This window comes from Morone saxatilis, unplaced genomic scaffold, assembly GCF_004916995.1.
Source record: "Morone saxatilis isolate NCDOM2014 unplaced genomic scaffold, NCSU_SB_2.0 Contig7, whole genome shotgun sequence".
Lineage (NCBI taxonomy): Eukaryota > Metazoa > Chordata > Actinopteri > Moronidae > Morone > Morone saxatilis.
This window is the reverse complement of record NW_023340246.1, coordinates 12,694,101-12,712,482: the sequence shown is the minus strand read 5'-3', so window position 1 is coordinate 12,712,482 and position 18,382 is coordinate 12,694,101. Positions and strand designations below refer to the sequence as shown.

The 18,382-nt window shown below is 39.0% G+C and overlaps 1 protein-coding gene across 4 annotated transcripts; it reads left to right on the top strand.

Moving 5' to 3' along the window:
• The first annotated feature begins 1,198 nt into the window (after nt 1–1,198).
• esr2a (estrogen receptor 2a) lies at nt 1,199–18,218 on the top strand. 4 transcript variants are annotated; one of them, XM_035678473.1, is made up of 10 exons: nt 1,199–1,412; nt 7,851–8,021; nt 8,299–8,668; nt 8,938–9,131; nt 10,112–10,228; nt 10,855–11,166; nt 13,033–13,171; nt 14,563–14,696; nt 15,389–15,572; nt 15,796–16,036. In XM_035678473.1, exons 3-10 carry the CDS (start codon nt 8,385–8,387, stop codon nt 16,034–16,036), a joined length of 1,605 nt encoding a protein of 534 aa, XP_035534366.1. In that variant the 5' UTR covers nt 1,199–1,412; nt 7,851–8,021; nt 8,299–8,384. The 4 variants fall into 4 exon arrangements, with proteins under 4 accessions (XP_035534366.1, XP_035534363.1, XP_035534364.1 ...); XM_035678470.1 differs by having other exon boundaries at nt 7,851–8,668; nt 15,796–18,218; XM_035678471.1 differs by having other exon boundaries at nt 7,851–8,668; nt 8,965–9,131.
• Nucleotides 18,219–18,382: the final 164 nt, after the last annotated feature.

Below are 18,382 nucleotides of genomic sequence, written 5' to 3'. Positions count from 1 at the left end.
TATTTCATCAGAATTAAACTGTATGAGGCAACTTTGCTCAGCTTTGTGATGCCTTGTTTTCATAGTTTACACAGAGAGAAGAAACATAGGGAAATATGAATGGTTCGACTGGACGTCCTGTTGTTTGTCTTACATTTTACATGATTTGCGGAGCTATATATGTGTCTGTAGCCTACAAAATGTGAACTGTGGATGTCAAAAGGTGAAATGTTATAGTTTTTTTTTTTTTTAACAAACACAACATTTATATGAACGTTGTGGTTTGTCCAGAATTAGCTGAGCAGTGGGCTTGTGTCTGACTTTAATTGAGACACTTAAATTGACTAAATGGCGCCAATAAGGATTTGATTGACTTGTGCTGGGGGTGATAACACACCAACCAGGGAGGTGTGCTTTTCTTTTGTTTCTGACATAGGTGAGTTTCCATAAGCAGAGTCAAGTTCACATAAAAAAATTAAAGACCTAACTAGGCCTTTAAAATAAAAGCACACAGTTATACTGAGGGTCAGGACTGCTTTTGACCTTCTGACTGAGGCCGTCACTGAAGTTTTGTTTGGGGACCAGCTATTTCTACAGAATATATTATTGATCCTGATTTTGCTGCTTTATGGACGTCACAGTCAAATCATGCAGGGTGGTTTGGCAGCATTGACTGACATACTTTGGCTATTTATCACACTAGAACAGGAACTTTTAATAGGCAAAGAAATATTTATATAGTTATTTATATAGTTATAGGACTTTTCAAAAATAAGTTACAATGTGCTGGAAAAGGCAGCCGTCATTGCTGTTTTTAAGTGGAACAGGCACTTCTCATTAGCATTAAACCATCCAGGTAGCTAGAAGACAACATGTAAAACAAGCACTGTAAAAAAAAAAAGTAAAATCAAGTAAAAAAACAAAAAAAACAAAAACAAGCCCTCCAAATATTTTACACATATTTTGTCTTATTGAATTATTCAAAGTCTAGCATCTATTGATAGAATATTGAAAAAAAAGAAGTAAGTTTAATTGCTGCATTGTTTAGTTTTTCCACATTTCATTAGTTGATGCCACAGAATGATTTCAATAAAGAGATTAAAAAAAACACAATCAGCACCCAAGAGCTGTTCGCCAGGGCTGATTTTATTTTGAAGGTACTGACCGGATCTAGTGCGCCCTTTACTTTGTCTAACTTAACACCAGTTCCCTAAACGCAGCTGGTCTTTTGCCTCTGGGGCTCACAGCGACGGACGACTCTTATATGAGACTGTCGGTGAACTTACTCGGTGCTCGGCTTTTCTGCAGCTCATAACGGCTCCAAAAACAAACATTTGATTTCACACTTTACCAACACATGACACCAACAGCGGGACTTCATATTGTCACACCGACAACTTGTGTCTGCAACTCGTGTTTCTGAAAGACAGGAGGTAAGAATATTGTCATGTTTATAAATACAACTTACTCATGTATGTAATAAAGCAGACATTAAGCTGACGGTCCCACCGGTTTATTGTCACATGGGTAAAAGGCCTGTGACCGCATCAAACATCAGATCACACTTTAAACTGCGTATTTCTTTAAAACTTGGACTGGCTAACAGGTGACAGTTTAAACTCCTGCAAGAAATCATTACCGTGGTGGTGAGATATTTTTAATCGAGAGTTTATCGCAGGGCGCTTTGGGTCGTTTAATCATTTATACATCAGATGAACAGCCTCTTGAAGAAAAACGTCCATGAATATGACTGAACTGTGCAGATAATCATTAATTATCTCCTTAAACATCTCTCTCCTAATCTTTAGATATCTCCACCCCCCATATTCAGATATCCATATGCAGTACTGGGTCTGTAGGCTTTGATTTGAGTCTGTTTGTGGGGCTATTGTGTTTAACCACTATGCACTTGAATACCAACATACTTCAAAAAGTACTTACTGTACTAACTCTGTACACAAGCGACTGCTATCAGCCAGCTGCTGTAATACAGACAAGCTCACAGGAAGAATTCCCCCTTTCCCTTGTTTGAGCTGTGGATGGTTGATCACTGCAGCAGTTTACTCAAGTTTCAGACGTTTGATATAATACATATTATTGCATTTATTAAACTTATTTTGTTATGTGGTTTTGTTATTATGTTTTTTTAAATAATGCTTTCAGCAGCTTTATTTAAATGCTGAATATTGTCATTTGATCAAACACTGAAATACACTTTGCTATAACTTAAAGTCTCATTTTAAAGCAGAGTTTCTATTGTCCTAAAGATTAATGGGATAGTGCTATAAATTGTTTTAGGAGGTTGTTTTTTTGAGTTGCAACAGTTGTACTAGATCAAGTAATATATTTCTGGAATGTATTTATTCATGTAATTACGTGCAAAATGAAAGAATTCAGGATTAAAAGTGGGCGGCACAGCAGTGGTTAGACAGGTTTGAACCTTTCTGCTACCGTTTGTCCTTTCTGTGTGGGTTATAGGAAGGTTCTAGATAGTGGGTGGATGATTAAAATGCATCCCACCTGCTTTCACACCTGAAATTACCACATTTCCTGTCAGTTACTGCCAGAAAAAGGCCACTGTGAAGGAAACATCCAAGAAGGGAGTTTTTGTTTTTTTAAGAGGCAAAATTTAACTAGAACCTTTTATCAAACGGGCATTCAGACGTTTTATTTTTTAGATGGAAAAAAAAAATCTCTTGTCTCTCCAGCTTTATTCCAGACCAAAACCCTTCCTCAGAAAGACGTCATAATAGCTTTAATAACAGGAATTATAGGTCTCAGATACCACTGAGCTGTACTTTAGCTGATTTTATTATAAAGGCTTTTTGTGACATTGTGTCAGAGAGATGTTAGATTTAACTTTATTTTAGACCAGAATTAGTCACTGTGATGCAGGCGTGTTGTATTAGATTGCTGTGTGGCATACCTAATGAACAGATAAATGTATGTATTGTTGAGGGCAGCTCCCTCTGATGTGTGTCAGTGCAGAGTAGTAAATGACATTTAATGTTTATATTTAACGTCAAACTTTAATTAGTCTTTTAAAAGCAGTTGCAGTTACGTTAAAGCACAAATAGAGCACATAAATCTCTCCGTGTCAGCTTGAGGTTTTTCTGCAGCACAATGAGATTTTTCTCATTCTCTGGCACCGACCACCACTCACATCCCCACTTATACTCCCTTACTGTATATAGTAAGGTACGACTTCTTTCTGCAGAGCCGGTTCACATCTGTTTCCGCCTGATTTTAGGGAGGCGGTCAGAATTTAGGGATGGGAAAACAGCACGGCCTTGAACTTTTGTATAAAAGGCATGCACTTCTGGATTATGACCAGGAACAGTTCTGTCACTTCAGATTTTGCTTTATTTGGCTTTGACCTGAATTTTTTGGGGGCAATACATGCATAAGTGTGTGTGTGTTGTTGTTGTTTTTTTTGTTTAGTGTGTGTAAGCTACATGAAACTTTGCCAACTGTCTGCTGTTTCGTTTCTGGTGTGAAAGCAAACCAACCGACTACAGGATTTTATGAAGCTAAATTACTAATAAATACAGCTGCTGATGGTGAAATCCGTTCAGAAAGCAGTCTTATAATTGATCTGTGTTAGCGATACAATCATTTGGTAACTATGGTAAAGTGTATGTGCGTCAGCAAGTGACAGGGAGGCTTTTACCTGATAAAAAAAAGCAGCTAAAACTGTGGTCTGTTGTGCTTGTATCCTACTCCTGCTGGGATATTGCTCTACAAGGCGCTTCTTCTTCATCTGTCATACCTGTTTGTCATTATTCATAACGTGGCTGATTTGCAGACTCTTCCTGACATCCGAGAACATAAATACAAATATTAGAAGCATTAAGTGCTGCATGACCTGCTGTCAGTCACTGAAAATGTGAGGAGATGTTCTCCTGTAGGACCTGATGATACATAACTTTGCAAGGCAGCTGGATCATAAAATCACAAGATCACACAAGAATCCATCTTACCAGGCCTCAAGCTCTATGCGCTTGTGTCCAAACCACAGAGGTTCAGCCCAGTCGGTGTCCTATTAGAAACTACTGGCAACTACTGCATGAGCTACTGGGTTGGTTTAATGCTACGTATGTGTGTGTGTGTGTGTGTGTGTGTGTGTGTGTGTTAGAAGTGACTGTTCCACTTAAAAACAAGGTCAGATTAATTGAAAGAAGAGCGGAGAACAGCACTGAAGGCTTTTCTTATTGAAAAGATGTCTCCTGATTGACTTTTCTAAGGTTCGCTGATGTAATTTCTGCCTCACATCAGTGCCTGAATCCTGAGTGTTGTGGAGTATTTGGAGTCAAAGTTAACTGAACTTTTGCTGCACAACCTGCTGGAAAATCAACACAATGCTCATCGCTGTAGCTTGTGCAGCTGCTGAAGAGAGTACAGCCACTTTTTCCATTGGAAATAATGCAATGTAGAACCTGTGCACTTGATCGCCCTGTAAGGCAGTGACGGTTGTCTGAAGGCAAGGTCAAAGCTTCAAAGGAAACAAAAAACTCTTCCACATCTGTTTTTACCCCCAAATGGTAATTGATGGTAAAATCTTGCCACAATCTTCTTTTCTCTTAAAGTAACTGATTTGTTGTGGGAGTCAGTTTATTGGCTTATGGACACAAGGTCATTGGAAACTTTGTGAAACTAAACGGCGCTCTTCGCTGCAACACTTTTTCATGCTTTTCAGCCACATATAGCCTGTAGATTATATACAATATCTTCACATTGAGTGTAATTAAATTCTCACGTCTGTTGGCACATTATTGCGCATGTTATAATTGAGGTTTATGTGATGCAGTGTACTTTAAGTCATCAGTCATTCCCTGTGATTCGAGCAGAAACCCATGAGCTGGCAAGCAGTGTAATTAAACTTCAAACAGAGATCGCTCAAATGCTTTCATTTCCTGGCATTTTATCAGTGTGTACGTCAGGTAAGATTTCATAAACACATAAAAGACGGAGATAAAGCCATCCTCCCACTGCCAAGACACACTCAGTATTATCAGCCAGAAATAGATCGTTCGTCAAACCAAATGCCATCCAATAGCACAAATATTCTGATCCTTAAAGCTTAAGAGCTGAGAGAAATGTTCTTCCACACTGTTCAATGTCTGAAACTTCACTGAGTCAATAATAATCACTAAAAACTAGGCTAAATCACAGTAGTTGCGGCTGTATAGTGAATACCTAGCCTTGTTATTACACCTTCAAACTGTATTAACTGATGTTTTGGGCCATTTTGGGGCAGTGTAAACACAACACTGACACATGATCACCTTTTATACAGTTGATATGGAAGACTCAAGCAGATATGGAGCCACATTAGCTTTCATTTGGAGTTGTGTTTGTATCCATCTGATGAATGTGAATCCAGTCTTTACTCTCTCTCTTTTTGACGCTGACTGCTCCACCAGCTTGTTTAATGTGCCAGGTTCACTGTGTGTCAAGATGCTCAGAGGCACTGTGCCTATATACACATTGGTGTGTTTTTAAAAAAAAGCTTTTAACCACTAATTGCCCCCTCTTTGTAATTCATTTCTCCCTCACTATAAAAACGTGTGTGTCTGTAGGGACCGCAGTATTCTTTTTCCTTCAGCCTCAAACTTCTAAAGGTCTATCTCTGTAGGGATCCTTTCCACATGTATTTATACCTCTACCTCTGTGAATTAAGGGTTTATTTTGACCAAACCAGTGTTGGTGACCATTGAAAAGAGTAAAGAGAGTCATTATGTTGAGTTTTATTTTGTTTCTGTCCAGTTTGAAATGTGTTTTGTTTTACGATTATCTGTGGGGTAAAATGTTTGGTTTTGTCTGTGGAGTCTGGTGGGCCATAGCACCGTTTGTTTCGGTCTGAGATGCTGTGCTGTAGTGCGACATATAGTGGAAAGTGAATTCAGTTATATATAACCTTTAAACTAAAATGTAACTGTTTGTAATAAAGCAGACATTAAGCTGACGGTCCCACCGGTTTATTGCCACATGGGTAAAAGGCCTGTGACCGCATCAAACATCAGATCACACTTTAAACTGTAACTTTAACTGTTTCCAGTTTTTATTTCATACATAGATTATTTAATCTTTCACGTAAATTAACTCTTGCAAGAAGTTGCAGTTGTCGAAAATAAAATTATTCAACACGCTTAAATAACTCTGCTTGTGTTTTTCGCTGCTGTAAGAGTGATTTAGATATAGCTATAATTTCTTAGTGTGTGGTTTTTATTAGCTTTTTTCTTTTCCCTTTTAACTTATGTGAAGTGTCTTTGAGTTTCTGGAAAAGCGCTCTATAAATGAAATGTATTACTATTATTATTATTATTATTATTTCTCCTGTCACATCTTAATTCCATATAAAAACAAAAATATCACTTTGCTGCTTTCCACAGTATCCAAAGTCAGTTTTGTCAGTTTTCAGCGCTGTTAGAGCCGACTCCAACTATACGGATTATCAAGTTTTGTTGTCGAGTCAAACCGCAGCTTCTCTTGGCCATTTGGCAAGATTACTGGACCCTTATCTATCAGGAGAAATAATGACTTCCAGCTTAATGCTAGAAAGGTGGAGAGAATGTGTACCAACTTGGACTGAAGGCAGAGTGCTGCCACACAGGAATGATGAAGAGTAAACTATCATGTCCTTAGACTGTGTAGATGTATACGTGTGTGTGTGTGTTGTATGTATTGATCCACCAGCTGTCTCTGTCTACATTATAAATCCTGATTTCCTATTTCAATGCACTCCTCTAAAAGAAGTTAAATTCCCTCTAAATTAATATTTTAGTATTTATAATAATATAATATTTTTAAGTGGAAGCCTGTATATTCACCTTTAGCAGCTTTAGTTCTCGTCAGTCCCTCCAGGAAGTTGTGATTGCAACAATTAACACAAATTCAATCGATCCTTGTGAATTCTGCGCGACTTTGCAATTTGTTGTGTTGCGTGTCTGAATTTTGAACGTAATCGATTTTAATCCATATCATGAATGTTGCATGAAAAATATATTCTGCCAAAGATTAGATTGAAAACCACGCTGTGTTCTTAAAACAAGTGAAATGTAGTTTAATTTTTGATTTATTCACTCTCCTTTACGAACTGATTACGAGCGAGTTTCTGATCACTGCACCTGCTTTTGAATTTACCTCTTTATTGTGTATACCATATATATTGTAATGTTTTAACTCTTATATTGTTTTCTTGCATTAGCTGTTTCTATGTTTTAATTGTTGGTGTCGGTTTGCGTCCTGTTGTTGCCTCTTGGCCAGGTCATCATTCTAAATGTGAATTGGTTCTCAGTTGATTTATCTGGTAAAATAAAATAAATAATTTTCTGTGGTCAATGTGAATGTGCTGGAAGGACTTGAGTAACAAAATTGTATTTTGATAAAGTGGGAAAAATTGCGTAAGATAAAGTAAAAACAACAAAAAACATCACTTTATTTTGATTGTGAAAAAGGTGAAATTTTAAATTATAGAAAAACTCTGGTTTAAATGTTATTGGAATACAATTTGATCTATAAACCATTATATATATTAAATTATATACTCAAATTTTGGGACTAAATCTGCCGTTCTGTATTTTATGATGTTTACAGTCATAATTCTGACATTCACCTATAGCGCCCTCACCATGAATAATACTATAAATATTACCTGAGATCTGCGATTAAACCCGCTCCCCAAAACCACAGGGTACTAACTTTTTCCAGAGCTTTTGTATCTCAGCTTATCTTCAGCAAATGGAGCTTACATTACCAGATAACTGGCTAATGCAGTTTGAGAGTAAACTCAATGAAATGTCATTAGAAAAATTTGAGTCCTCGACCAGTATTTCAGTCCTTTAACGTGTGCTTTTCTCTTTGTCCTCCAGGTGGAAAGGTTTGCCACACATCTGACTCCACGTGCTGGAGTAATAATGTGAGACTCATGGCTGGACTGAGACTGAGCACTGAACATGTGTGTTCGCTGCCCTCTGGATCATTTCACAGCACTGACCCTCTCTTCTTGACAGGTTGATCTCAGTGAGCAGAGTTAAATCAAAGTAAGCCGCAGGATTGATTGGAGTTATCCATCATTCTGGGAATGTACAATGTGAGCTCACGGGTAACATTAAACCACCCTGGCCTGTAGGTAGATGTGAAATTCTTTGTTTTTATTCTATTACACTGCCAGTACTCGTAGATAATGACATTACCACTGTGAACTTGACACCAAAGGGAAACAATTACTCCATCCTAGGCCCATATTTGTTGATGATGTGGTAAATCTAGTGATACTGAGAGCGTCTGTATTTGCAATGGCCGTTGCCTCCTCTCCAGAGAAGGATCAGCCCCTCCTCCAGCTCCAGAAAGTAGACTCCAGTCGAGTTGGCGGTCGCGTCCTCTCCCCGATTCTCAGCTCCTCCATGGAATCAAGCCAACCCATCTGCATCCCCTCCCCGTACACCGACCTCAGCCACGACTTCACCACCATACCTTTCTACAGTCCAACTATCTTCAGTTATGCGGGTCAGGCTATTTCAGACTGCCCTTCCGCCCATCAGTCGCTAAGCCCCTCCTTGTTCTGGCCCAGCCATGGCCACGTGGGGCCCCCTATACCCCTGCACCACTCCCAGGCTCGGCCTCAGCACGGACAGCCAATCCAGAGTCCATGGGTGGAACTGTCACCACTGGAAAATGTAACAACCAGGTAGGATTATACGTCACTCCCTCACTGTTGTCCCCCAAGGTAGTAGTAAGGCTGCAACTAATGATCAGTTTAATTATTGCTTAATCTGTTGATTATTTGTATGATTCATTGATGATTCACAATAATTACCTGTAGTCAGCACCAATAATCTGTAATCATATTACTAATGCGGTAATGATTTATTAAAATGGAAGATGCAATACACTTCATTAAAGGGATTTCCATACTGAGGCCAGATTGCTTATTCCACATGTTTTTGTCTTGGCAAGAAATGCTGACTCAAACTTATCTGTCAGTAAGAGTGTGATGAGGCGTTCTCAGGAGAGCGAGGAGGGCGTGGTGTCATCTGGCGGGAAGGCGGACCTCCACTACTGTGCTGTGTGTCACGACTATGCCTCGGGTTACCACTATGGCGTCTGGTCATGTGAGGGGTGTAAGGCCTTCTTCAAGAGGAGCATCCAAAGTGAGGCACAAAAACATTCAGTGTTCAGAGTTTGCTGACGCTGTTCATTTGTTGAGACTGTTAGTGGGGTTTATTCAGCTCTGTGCTCATTTTTAGACCATAGTGGGTATTGTTTCTCTGCAAAGTCATTTAGTGTCTTTCAAACACATTTTTGGTCCATTGAGGGTAAATCCTACCAGCTTTGGTGGTTCTGTGACATTTCCTGTAGCGCCACCATGAGGTTGGTGTTTGTGGTTTTGAACTATTGGATGGATTGCCATGACATTTAGTATAGACATTCATGTCCCTCTCAAGATAATTTGAAAAACTTTGTAGATCCCTTAACATTTCCATTAGCATCCATCACGAGGTCAACATTTAAATTCTCTGAACAAACACCTGCAAAACTAATGAACATCCCATCACCTTTAGCTGTACTTTATGTTTAGTGCTAGTTAGCAAATGGTAGATGCTAACACGCTAAGCTAAGATGGTGAACACAATGGACATTATACCTGCTCAATTAAACTGAATTCAATTTTATTTACATTATACACTTTTCATATTAGAGCAGGTGTAGATTCCATGCATGTGACTACTTCTCACTGAACTCTGTCACACCTGATCACAGTAACTTGTAATCAACATTTACAAGCTCCTACGAGACTGAATTACATCTCATTCAAAAATCTCATTCTGAAAAACTTAAATTCAAGTCCATTCAGTTTTGGTTGCCTGACATTTACTGAATCCCACTTATCATAATTGTAGTTTCTCCCCATGCTGACTAAGCCAGTTTTACTGAAAAGCTGGAAATGATCCCAAAAGAAACAAACACACAAGCTTGTCATCAGCATCCTTTGGCGGGTGATCTTTTTGCAGCGAGATCCAGCCTTTCTTTATTTATATTTTGCTAATTTTGTCTAATTTTTTCTTCTATCCTTGCCTTTTTTGTCTTCATCTTCTCCCTTTCTTCTTACCTTTTTGTTTTTCTGTTTCAGGACACAATGACTACATCTGTCCAGCAACCAATGAATGCACTATAGACAAGAACCGCCGCAAGAGCTGCCAGGCGTGTCGCCTTCGCAAATGTTATGAAGTTGGCATGACCAAATGTGGTTAGTGTGTTTGTGTTCCCAATTTGTGTTTGTATTTTCCCATCAGAAGCTGTTTGGCTTTTGTATTTTTTCCACCCACAATAAAAAAGGAACTCTAACCAGACAATATATCTTAACCAACATGCTGTTATGATGATGTTACATGTCATATAAAAAATTTTGTTCAGGTTCCCTGTGGCTTTTTTTTGTTCAAGAATGTGTTTCTCCCTTTTAATGTGCAGTGATCCCACTCAGGGAAACCAGCCTGGAAAGGTTGTTAATCTGTTACACAGCTGCCTAAAATGGAGAAGAAATCAAGAAAACCTTTAAAACCTTGGACTACTTGTCCAGCCCCAAATGGCAGATCAGGGGAACTTAGTGGAGCATTTAACGGCTAAAGACCCAGATATTTCCCTCAGGAGTTGGTGGAGACCAAAAGGATTAGACCTACCAGAAACACGACTCCAAATAAATTCTAAAGTTGCTCAGTATGTCAGTGTTTTGCTTACAGTTATTGTAAGTTTAATTAGAATTTAAAACCTGTAAATCAACAAAACGATAACCATGTTTCACAAATATGGATAGTGAAATATGCCCTGGACAAACTGTAAAAGGTTGTGTTTTATGTCGTGTTTTCTTGGCCTCAGGTATGCGAAAGGAACGTGGAAACTACAAGAACCCCCAGGCGAGGCGAGTGACCCGCCTGTCCTCACAGAGCAGAACACACGGACCAGACGTGTTAACTGGATCATCAGCGATGGGTTTGTTAAACGCGCCCCGTCCTCCTCCACTGACTTCAGAGCAGCTGATTGAGCGAATAATGGAGGCAGAGCCGCCAGAGATCTACCTCATGAAGGATATGAGGAGGCCACTGACTGAAGCGAACGTCATGATGTCGCTCACCAACCTGGCAGATAAGGAGCTGGTTCACATGATCAGCTGGGCCAAGAAGATTCCAGGTGTGTGTCGGGGTAATTCGGGCAGAAGACTTTGTCCAAAGCAATTTAGGATGAGTGTGTTCAAACCACGTACTGTGCAAGAGGTAGTTCTCGTCCAAAATTAGTAGTGTATCTCTTTATGCTGCATTCACATGGAATCAGGCAAACTGGATGTGATGTTAGTGGATGATTGCAGGATGGTAAACTTAGGAGAGGACGACAGAGAATACATATACACACAGGAAATGATTCAGCAGAAACAACACATTATGACAATCTTGGCTTAGTCCTTTAAAATCAAATCAAATCAGGCATCATTTAATGATGTTTTCAATAGTAAAACCAAAGGAAAAAACACATTAAAACAAAAATGTAAGTGTGAAGAAACTACCAACCGTTTAATATACGAGTGCAGCCGTTGCCATGGCAATCCATCAAAGTATATATTAGTTTAACCCATCCTGCAGTCCTATCCAGTTATTGCTACACTGACAACTCATAGAGAAGCTAATATGCTTAATTGGTTTAGTATAAAGACTGGAAGCAGGTGGAAGTAGCTTGCCTGGTAACACCTCTAAAGCGTGCTGATTAGCATGTTGGATCTCGTTAGCTTAATCCATACGTGCTCGTTACTCATAAAACCACAACTTGATGATGATATTGACAGTGACACAGACAAGGTTAGCCGTTTCCACATAATTCCACTTACTATGCAAAGGTAAGCTAATCTAAACTAGGATTTTTGTAGTCGAATAACACACAATTTGGACATTTCACAAGCTAACTTCTCTAATTTTTGAGTCCAGAATTAATATAAATAACTTTGTATTTTAAGCTTTCATCAACACCTAATCTCATAAAGCATTGAAGCTATAGAGCAAAACACATTTTGTCCACAATTTTTTTACACAAAACCTCTTCAACATCAAAATAAAATTGCTTTAATGGAACCCAGAATGACATATCTAGATCTTTTTATTGCTTCTCTTCTTTCTGAACGTCCCTGCAGAGCCACTCAGTTGGTGAGAAAGCAAGTTAATGACCAGCCAGACACAGTAATTGTCTCTGCTTTATTTAGCATGTGAGTCGAGTCCCGCAACACAGTAAGAGTTTTTCTGGAATTGGAGGTGGACAATGAGCTGTGACATTACAATTATTAGAGTATGTCTCTGCTGCTTGATTCAGATAGCTTCTCTGCACAATATGAAAGTTTTGAACAAGTTGCATGCTTGTGCTTCAGGCAGATATTATGACATAGAAACCTTTTACCTTACCCTAAAGTGACATGTTTGAGCGTCCTTGGCAGGCACAGTCACTCATTGCCTGGCTGAAATCAGATAACAGCACAGGCTGTACTTGACAGTGTGTACATGAACAAAAAATTAAACCGGTTGTAACCTGATTTGGGGCTGATACATGACAGTGTGAGTAAATGTTTGAATTAGGGCCACAATTAATGTTTATTTTTGTAATATTATTATTGTTATTTATTTGTTTTATTTATAATTTAATCTACAGAATGTCTGGAAATAGAGTAAAATACCCATCAGAATTTCACAGAACCCAAAGTGATGACTTCACATGGCTTGTTTTGTTGTACAGTCCACACCCAAAGATTTAAATTACAGTGACTCCTCACATTTAAGATGATGGAACCAGCAAAATGTTTGCATATGTGATTTAAATGATTCATCAGTTGTCAAATTCACCAGAGAATAATCAGTCAACTAGCCCTGGTTTGAATAATTACACAGCTAATACAGTAGACAGGTTAAGGTACATGGATAACTACTGATAACAAACTTAATTCAGGATTTTGTCTGTGTGTGTGTGTGTGCAGAGCAGTAATGGCAGCACACAGTTACAAACTGTTTGTCTTTTCCTTAGGGTTCATTGAGCTTGGTCTCTTGGACCAGGTGCACCTGTTGGAGTGCTGCTGGCTGGAGGTGCTGATGGTCGGACTGATTTGGAGGTCAGTGGACCATCCAGGGAAACTTATCTTCTCCCCTGACCTCAGCCTGAGCAGGTACCACCGACCAAAAACTCACATCTCTACTTCACAAACCTGATTAAAGTGCCAATTTGCCATCGTTACTGTGGTTAGGTTGAATGCCACCTGCATTTAGAGAAGTAATACATTTTGTAATGTATGTGTGCCACAGTTGCTGTTGTATTTCTGACAAAGTGGCTGTTCAAGGAGTGTTTGCTGTTGTATTAAACTAACCCTAACCCATTACGGTAACCATGGATGTCATCAAATCAACCAGCTTTAAGTTACAACTACAACTTTAAGTGATCCTTGTCAAAATGCTTGTCTATGTTAGGTTTAAGGAAAACTGGCCGATAAATGAATTTTTAAATATCAGTCTTGGCCTTAAAAATCCAGTATCTGTCCCAGACCCCATCTGTGTCCTGTATGAAAAACTAAAATCAGGCCCGCCACCATCTGACTCATACTAGTTTCTGATCTGATTTGTGTGAGAGGAAATCTTCAGCTCTGACTGCATCTGTGCTCACATGTGGTTTACAACAATATATCTGCTGGTGCTCATCTTCTTTTAAAATCTGGTACAAAGTGTCCTAACCTCTCTCACTGAGGGCTCATTGTATACATTGTGGTGGCTTTTATCATCATATCAGATCTTGGAAATAGTGTAGTGCATGGTGCAGTGCATGAGTCATAGAAAGATGAATCTTCCTGTCGTGGAAGAAGTTTTTTAGATCATTTACTTTTGTTATAATAAAAGTAGCACACTGTACACATACTCCCCGTACAAGTAAGAGTACATAAATGTTATAAATTGTACTTAAAGTATCAAAAGTAAAATGATGCGTTAAGCAGAATGGCCCCTGTCTGAGATATATTATTTGATCATTATTATTGATTCAACAGCATCTAATTGGTACTTAAATGTTGTAATTAGTCAAGGTTTTATATACAGTTGGGTTGTTTAATTTTTAAGTTCATCATAAGTTTTAATCTGAAAAGTAACTGGTAATTAAATCTTTCAAATAGTGGAGAAAAGGGACAGTATTTCCCACTGAAATGTACTAAAGTATAAACTAGATAATAACAGTAAAGTTGATAGTAAAGGAGGAACAAGAAGCTCAATATCGTACTTAAGTATAATACCTGAGTAAATATACTTTCCACCATTGGAATCTTCTGCTCTATGTGGAGCTTTACAGCCAAACCTGAAGTACTAAAAATAACTCCCAATATGATGGTTTTCATTTCCTCTCCTCTATGATAATGCTAACTGCTAAACACGTACTGCTTTATTACCATCTTTTGGATCTTGGTGAGCATTAAATCAATGCAGCATTTTGTCAAATTGTCACATGGTTTCTGCCTAAGTTGTTATAAAAATGATTTCTGGTAAAATAACTGGTTGTGTTTGTGTCTTTGTGTGGCAGAGAAGAGGGGAGCTGTGTCCAGGGCTTTGTGGAGATCTTTGATATGCTGATAGCTGCCACGTCCAGGGTGAGAGAGCTCAAGCTCCAGAGAGAGGAGTACGTCTGCCTCAAGGCCATGATCCTCCTTAACTCCAGTGAGTGTGTGTGTGTGTGAGAGAGAGAGTGTGTGTGTCTACGCCCACACAGGTCTCTCTATGTGTGATGTATGTGTGTGTGTAGGTGAGACAAAGCGATGCTCCAGTGTTTGATTGGTGTCTCAGCATGTAATCCTGTCTGTGTGTGTGTGTGAGAGTCTGCACAGGGTTGGCAAGGGGACCAGCTATATAACTTACTAATAAAAATCCCTAATGGTAACACCGTGTATAGTTTGAGTCTCTGCTCTCATTGGTTCCGCCGGTTGCAGTAGCAGATGGAGCCGCAATACCGGAGAGTAATTAATGTCTGAGTAATACGTCTGTTTCCCTCCACTAACACAGTCAAACAGGGGTCATGGTTTTTCTCCATCTCTCCCATGCCTGTTTTTGTCTGTTTTGAACATTTGTGAATGAGTAATAGCGAATATATATTTATATATTTGATATAGAACGCAGAACAAAACAGCTCAGACATAATCACCCCCTACACCAAAGCAAAGAAAACAAAACATTAGGGACGTCCCGATCCGATCTCAATAAATCTGTTTCAGGGCCGATCCAGGCTTGTATTGACGAGATCTAAAAATTAGCAAAAGCTCCAATTGACTAAAACTAGAATTGTCAGTTTCACTGAATCATGAATGACCTGTTTGTTCATTTCACAATGTCTGCATGTCTGTGTGCGTTACCAGACATGTGCCTCAGCTCCTCAGAGGGCAGCGAGGAGCTGCAGAGTCGCTCCAAGCTGCTGCATCTTCTGGACGCTGTAACGGACGCTCTGGTGTGGGCCATCGCCAAAACCGGCCTTAGCTTCCGCCAACAGTACACCCGCCTCGCCCACCTGCTTATGCTGCTCTCACACATCCGCCATGTCAGGTAAAAAGGACCTCATGTAATGCCAATGATGCTGTACACACTAACTGATGTATTTATGTAATGTTGAATAGAATTGTCCTTTAAATATGGACCTTTATAGATAATAGATTGTTATATAAGTGCTCAACATCTTGACTACTTTTGTCATTACGCTCACTGCTGTGCCCCAAAAAAACAACCTGCCTCTGTTACTCTACTTTCTTCTTTCTTTTCAAATGTGCAGCAACAAAGGCATGGACCACCTCCACTGCATGAAAATGAAGAACATGGTTCCTTTGTACGACCTGTTGCTGGAGATGCTGGATGCCCACATCATGCACGGCTCCCGGCTGCCCCATCGGCCCCCACAGCCGGAGTCCGGGGACCAGAGGGAAGCTCCTGCTCAGCCACAGAGTTCTCATAATGGCCTCTCAAACACCTGGACTCCCAGCAGCAACACTGAAGGTGGAGGTGAACCACAGTAGTCGGATCAGAATTCAGATGCAATGAATTTTCTCCACTTTGCACTAGTTCACAAGACTGATGAGACGTCGTTTTGCAGAGCGCTGCATTCTGTGAACTGTCATTGGTGAAACTAAAGCTTTGACACACTGTGCACACTTCAAAGTAGATTTTTAGGACGTTACTCTGCAGAGAGAGCAAACTTGCAGTATTCATTGCCTTACCACCACGTACTTTGGCCAGTAGCACCACCACAGAACTGAACATACCGTTCATGTAATATGTGAATTTCATATCAGATAATGAACGACTTCATGTGCCAAGGCAAGACTGTATGGTTTCAGTCATCACAGTAATCATTTTGGGAAACTGTGACAGACCGTAGACAATAATGTCACATATAGACAGCATAAAGACAGAATACATAAATATCTTTTATAACCATTTAAGTCCATACAGTCACAAATTTCCATCAATGTCTGATCCAACAGAGAATGAGATGTGCAATGACTGAAGTTAAGCAAAAAAAAGATATATATAGACGATATGATTTGTACAGAACAGATAATCGATTTTGTTATACAGCTTCTACTGATGTAGCTGTACCTTAATTAACATGAATTACCATAATTTGTATTTAATTCACTGAACGAGACAAAAACATTTCCCATCATTCATTTTACCTACAAAAGGTTTAAGAATTGAAATTTCAAATAATACTTATTATAACACAGTATTTTTTCTATCTTTAAGGAATTGTTTGACATAATCTTACTTGCTCTTGTGCCGAGGGTTAGATGAGACGATTGATACCACTCTCACATCTGTACGGTGAATACGTAGCTGGAGTCCACAGCTGGTCAGCTTAGCTTAGCATAAAGACCTGCTAGCCTGGCTTTTTCAAAGATACCATTAGCATGTTATATCTTGTTTATTTAACTTTTAACAAAAACCACATGACATTTTTACACTATTTTCTGTACAGATTAAATCAATGAGATGTACAGTATTTTAATGTTTTAATTAATGAGCTTTAGGGTTGCAGGTAACAAGGGGCTAAGCTAACCGGCTGCTGGCTGTAACCTCATATATACCGTTCAGATGAACGTTTATCAGTCTTCTCATCCAAGTCTTGGCTAGAAAAGCGAGCAAGTGAACTATATAGTGTTTGACAATTCCTTTAATACAAAAGAATTGTAAAAATGTATTCACGGCACATAACCACCAGCTGTTATGCTCCATGAGATAAGAGTTATTTTGTTAGCAACAACAGCTCCCATATTTTAAGCACACCAGAAAAAGGTGGTCCTTTTTTACTGTTCGGTACAGTAGTAGATACCCATTTATCTTAGAATATAGACAAAATGAAGGCCACTCATAGATTGGGAGAGTGATTAAGAACCGAAAGCTATCAGAACAGAAGCCAGGTTGGAAGTAGACTGAAGCACTATGTGATGTTGAGTTTGGTCAGTAATGTTTCAGAAACTAGCACAGACAATAACTGAGTTCTGTTGTTTTGGGTGTTTCCTGATGTTCACAGCAGACCCCCTGCTGACCACTAGAGGACGCTTTACACCACACACTCAGACGTATGAGCCTTCTCAGACTTTACTTTGACACTGTACATACCTGGCTTCATTGTCAAAGACATCTCACTTGTTTCCTGTGAAGAATCATAACCACTATTGCTATTAAGACAAAATTGCACTCATACCTGTCAAGTTTTGCTTGAAGAAAATTTTAACTATTTTTGTATCTCAGAACTCGCTACAGTAGCCGTTGTGTGCAGTCGTGATGCAGCTTCACTGATCAGGATCACTGCAAGAAGGACGCAGAATATGAAAAATATGCAGAATATGAAAATCCTCCCCATGAACTCTTTATCACCATACATTGCAAACTATACATTCACTGTGTATCAACCTTAGATTTTACTGTAGTTTCACAGAAAATATTGTCATAATGTACCTGTTACTCCATCACTTATTATCGCTGGTGGGTTCGTCCACCTTTCAAATGATGTACAGAGGAAACTTCAGGGTTTTCAGAAGTTTGGACTTTCCATATACAGTACAGTCTACAGATTATTTTTTGTGGTCTGTTTATAGATTTATCCATTCTCTCCTGGTTACACCATAAAAATAAAGCAAAAATACTGTACAGATTATACAGGGAGATTGACTTTACTTGTTTATCAAAACCCAGATGGCGATTTTAAAAAAAAAAAAAATCTTGGAAATTTAACCCCATACAAATGCTCTTACTTGAGCTGGATTTTCTAGACATTAAGTTCATGAAATCTGCTCTAAAACATTATCTCAACAATATCGTTCATCACTATTGTCGTTATAGTTTAGTGTGGATGGCCT

Excerpts from the sequence above, each read along its gene's own strand:
- esr2a (XM_035678470.1), top strand. The coding sequence starts at position 8,277 with ATGGCCGTTGCCTCCTCTCCAGAGAAGGATCAGCCCCTCCTCCAGCTC. Across the intron at positions 8,669-8,937 it reads CTGGAAAATGTAACAACCAG|AAATGCTGACTCAAACTTAT; the intron begins GTAGGATTATAC and ends TGTCTTGGCAAG. Across the intron at positions 13,172-14,562 it reads CCTGACCTCAGCCTGAGCAG|AGAAGAGGGGAGCTGTGTCC; the intron begins GTACCACCGACC and ends TTTGTGTGGCAG.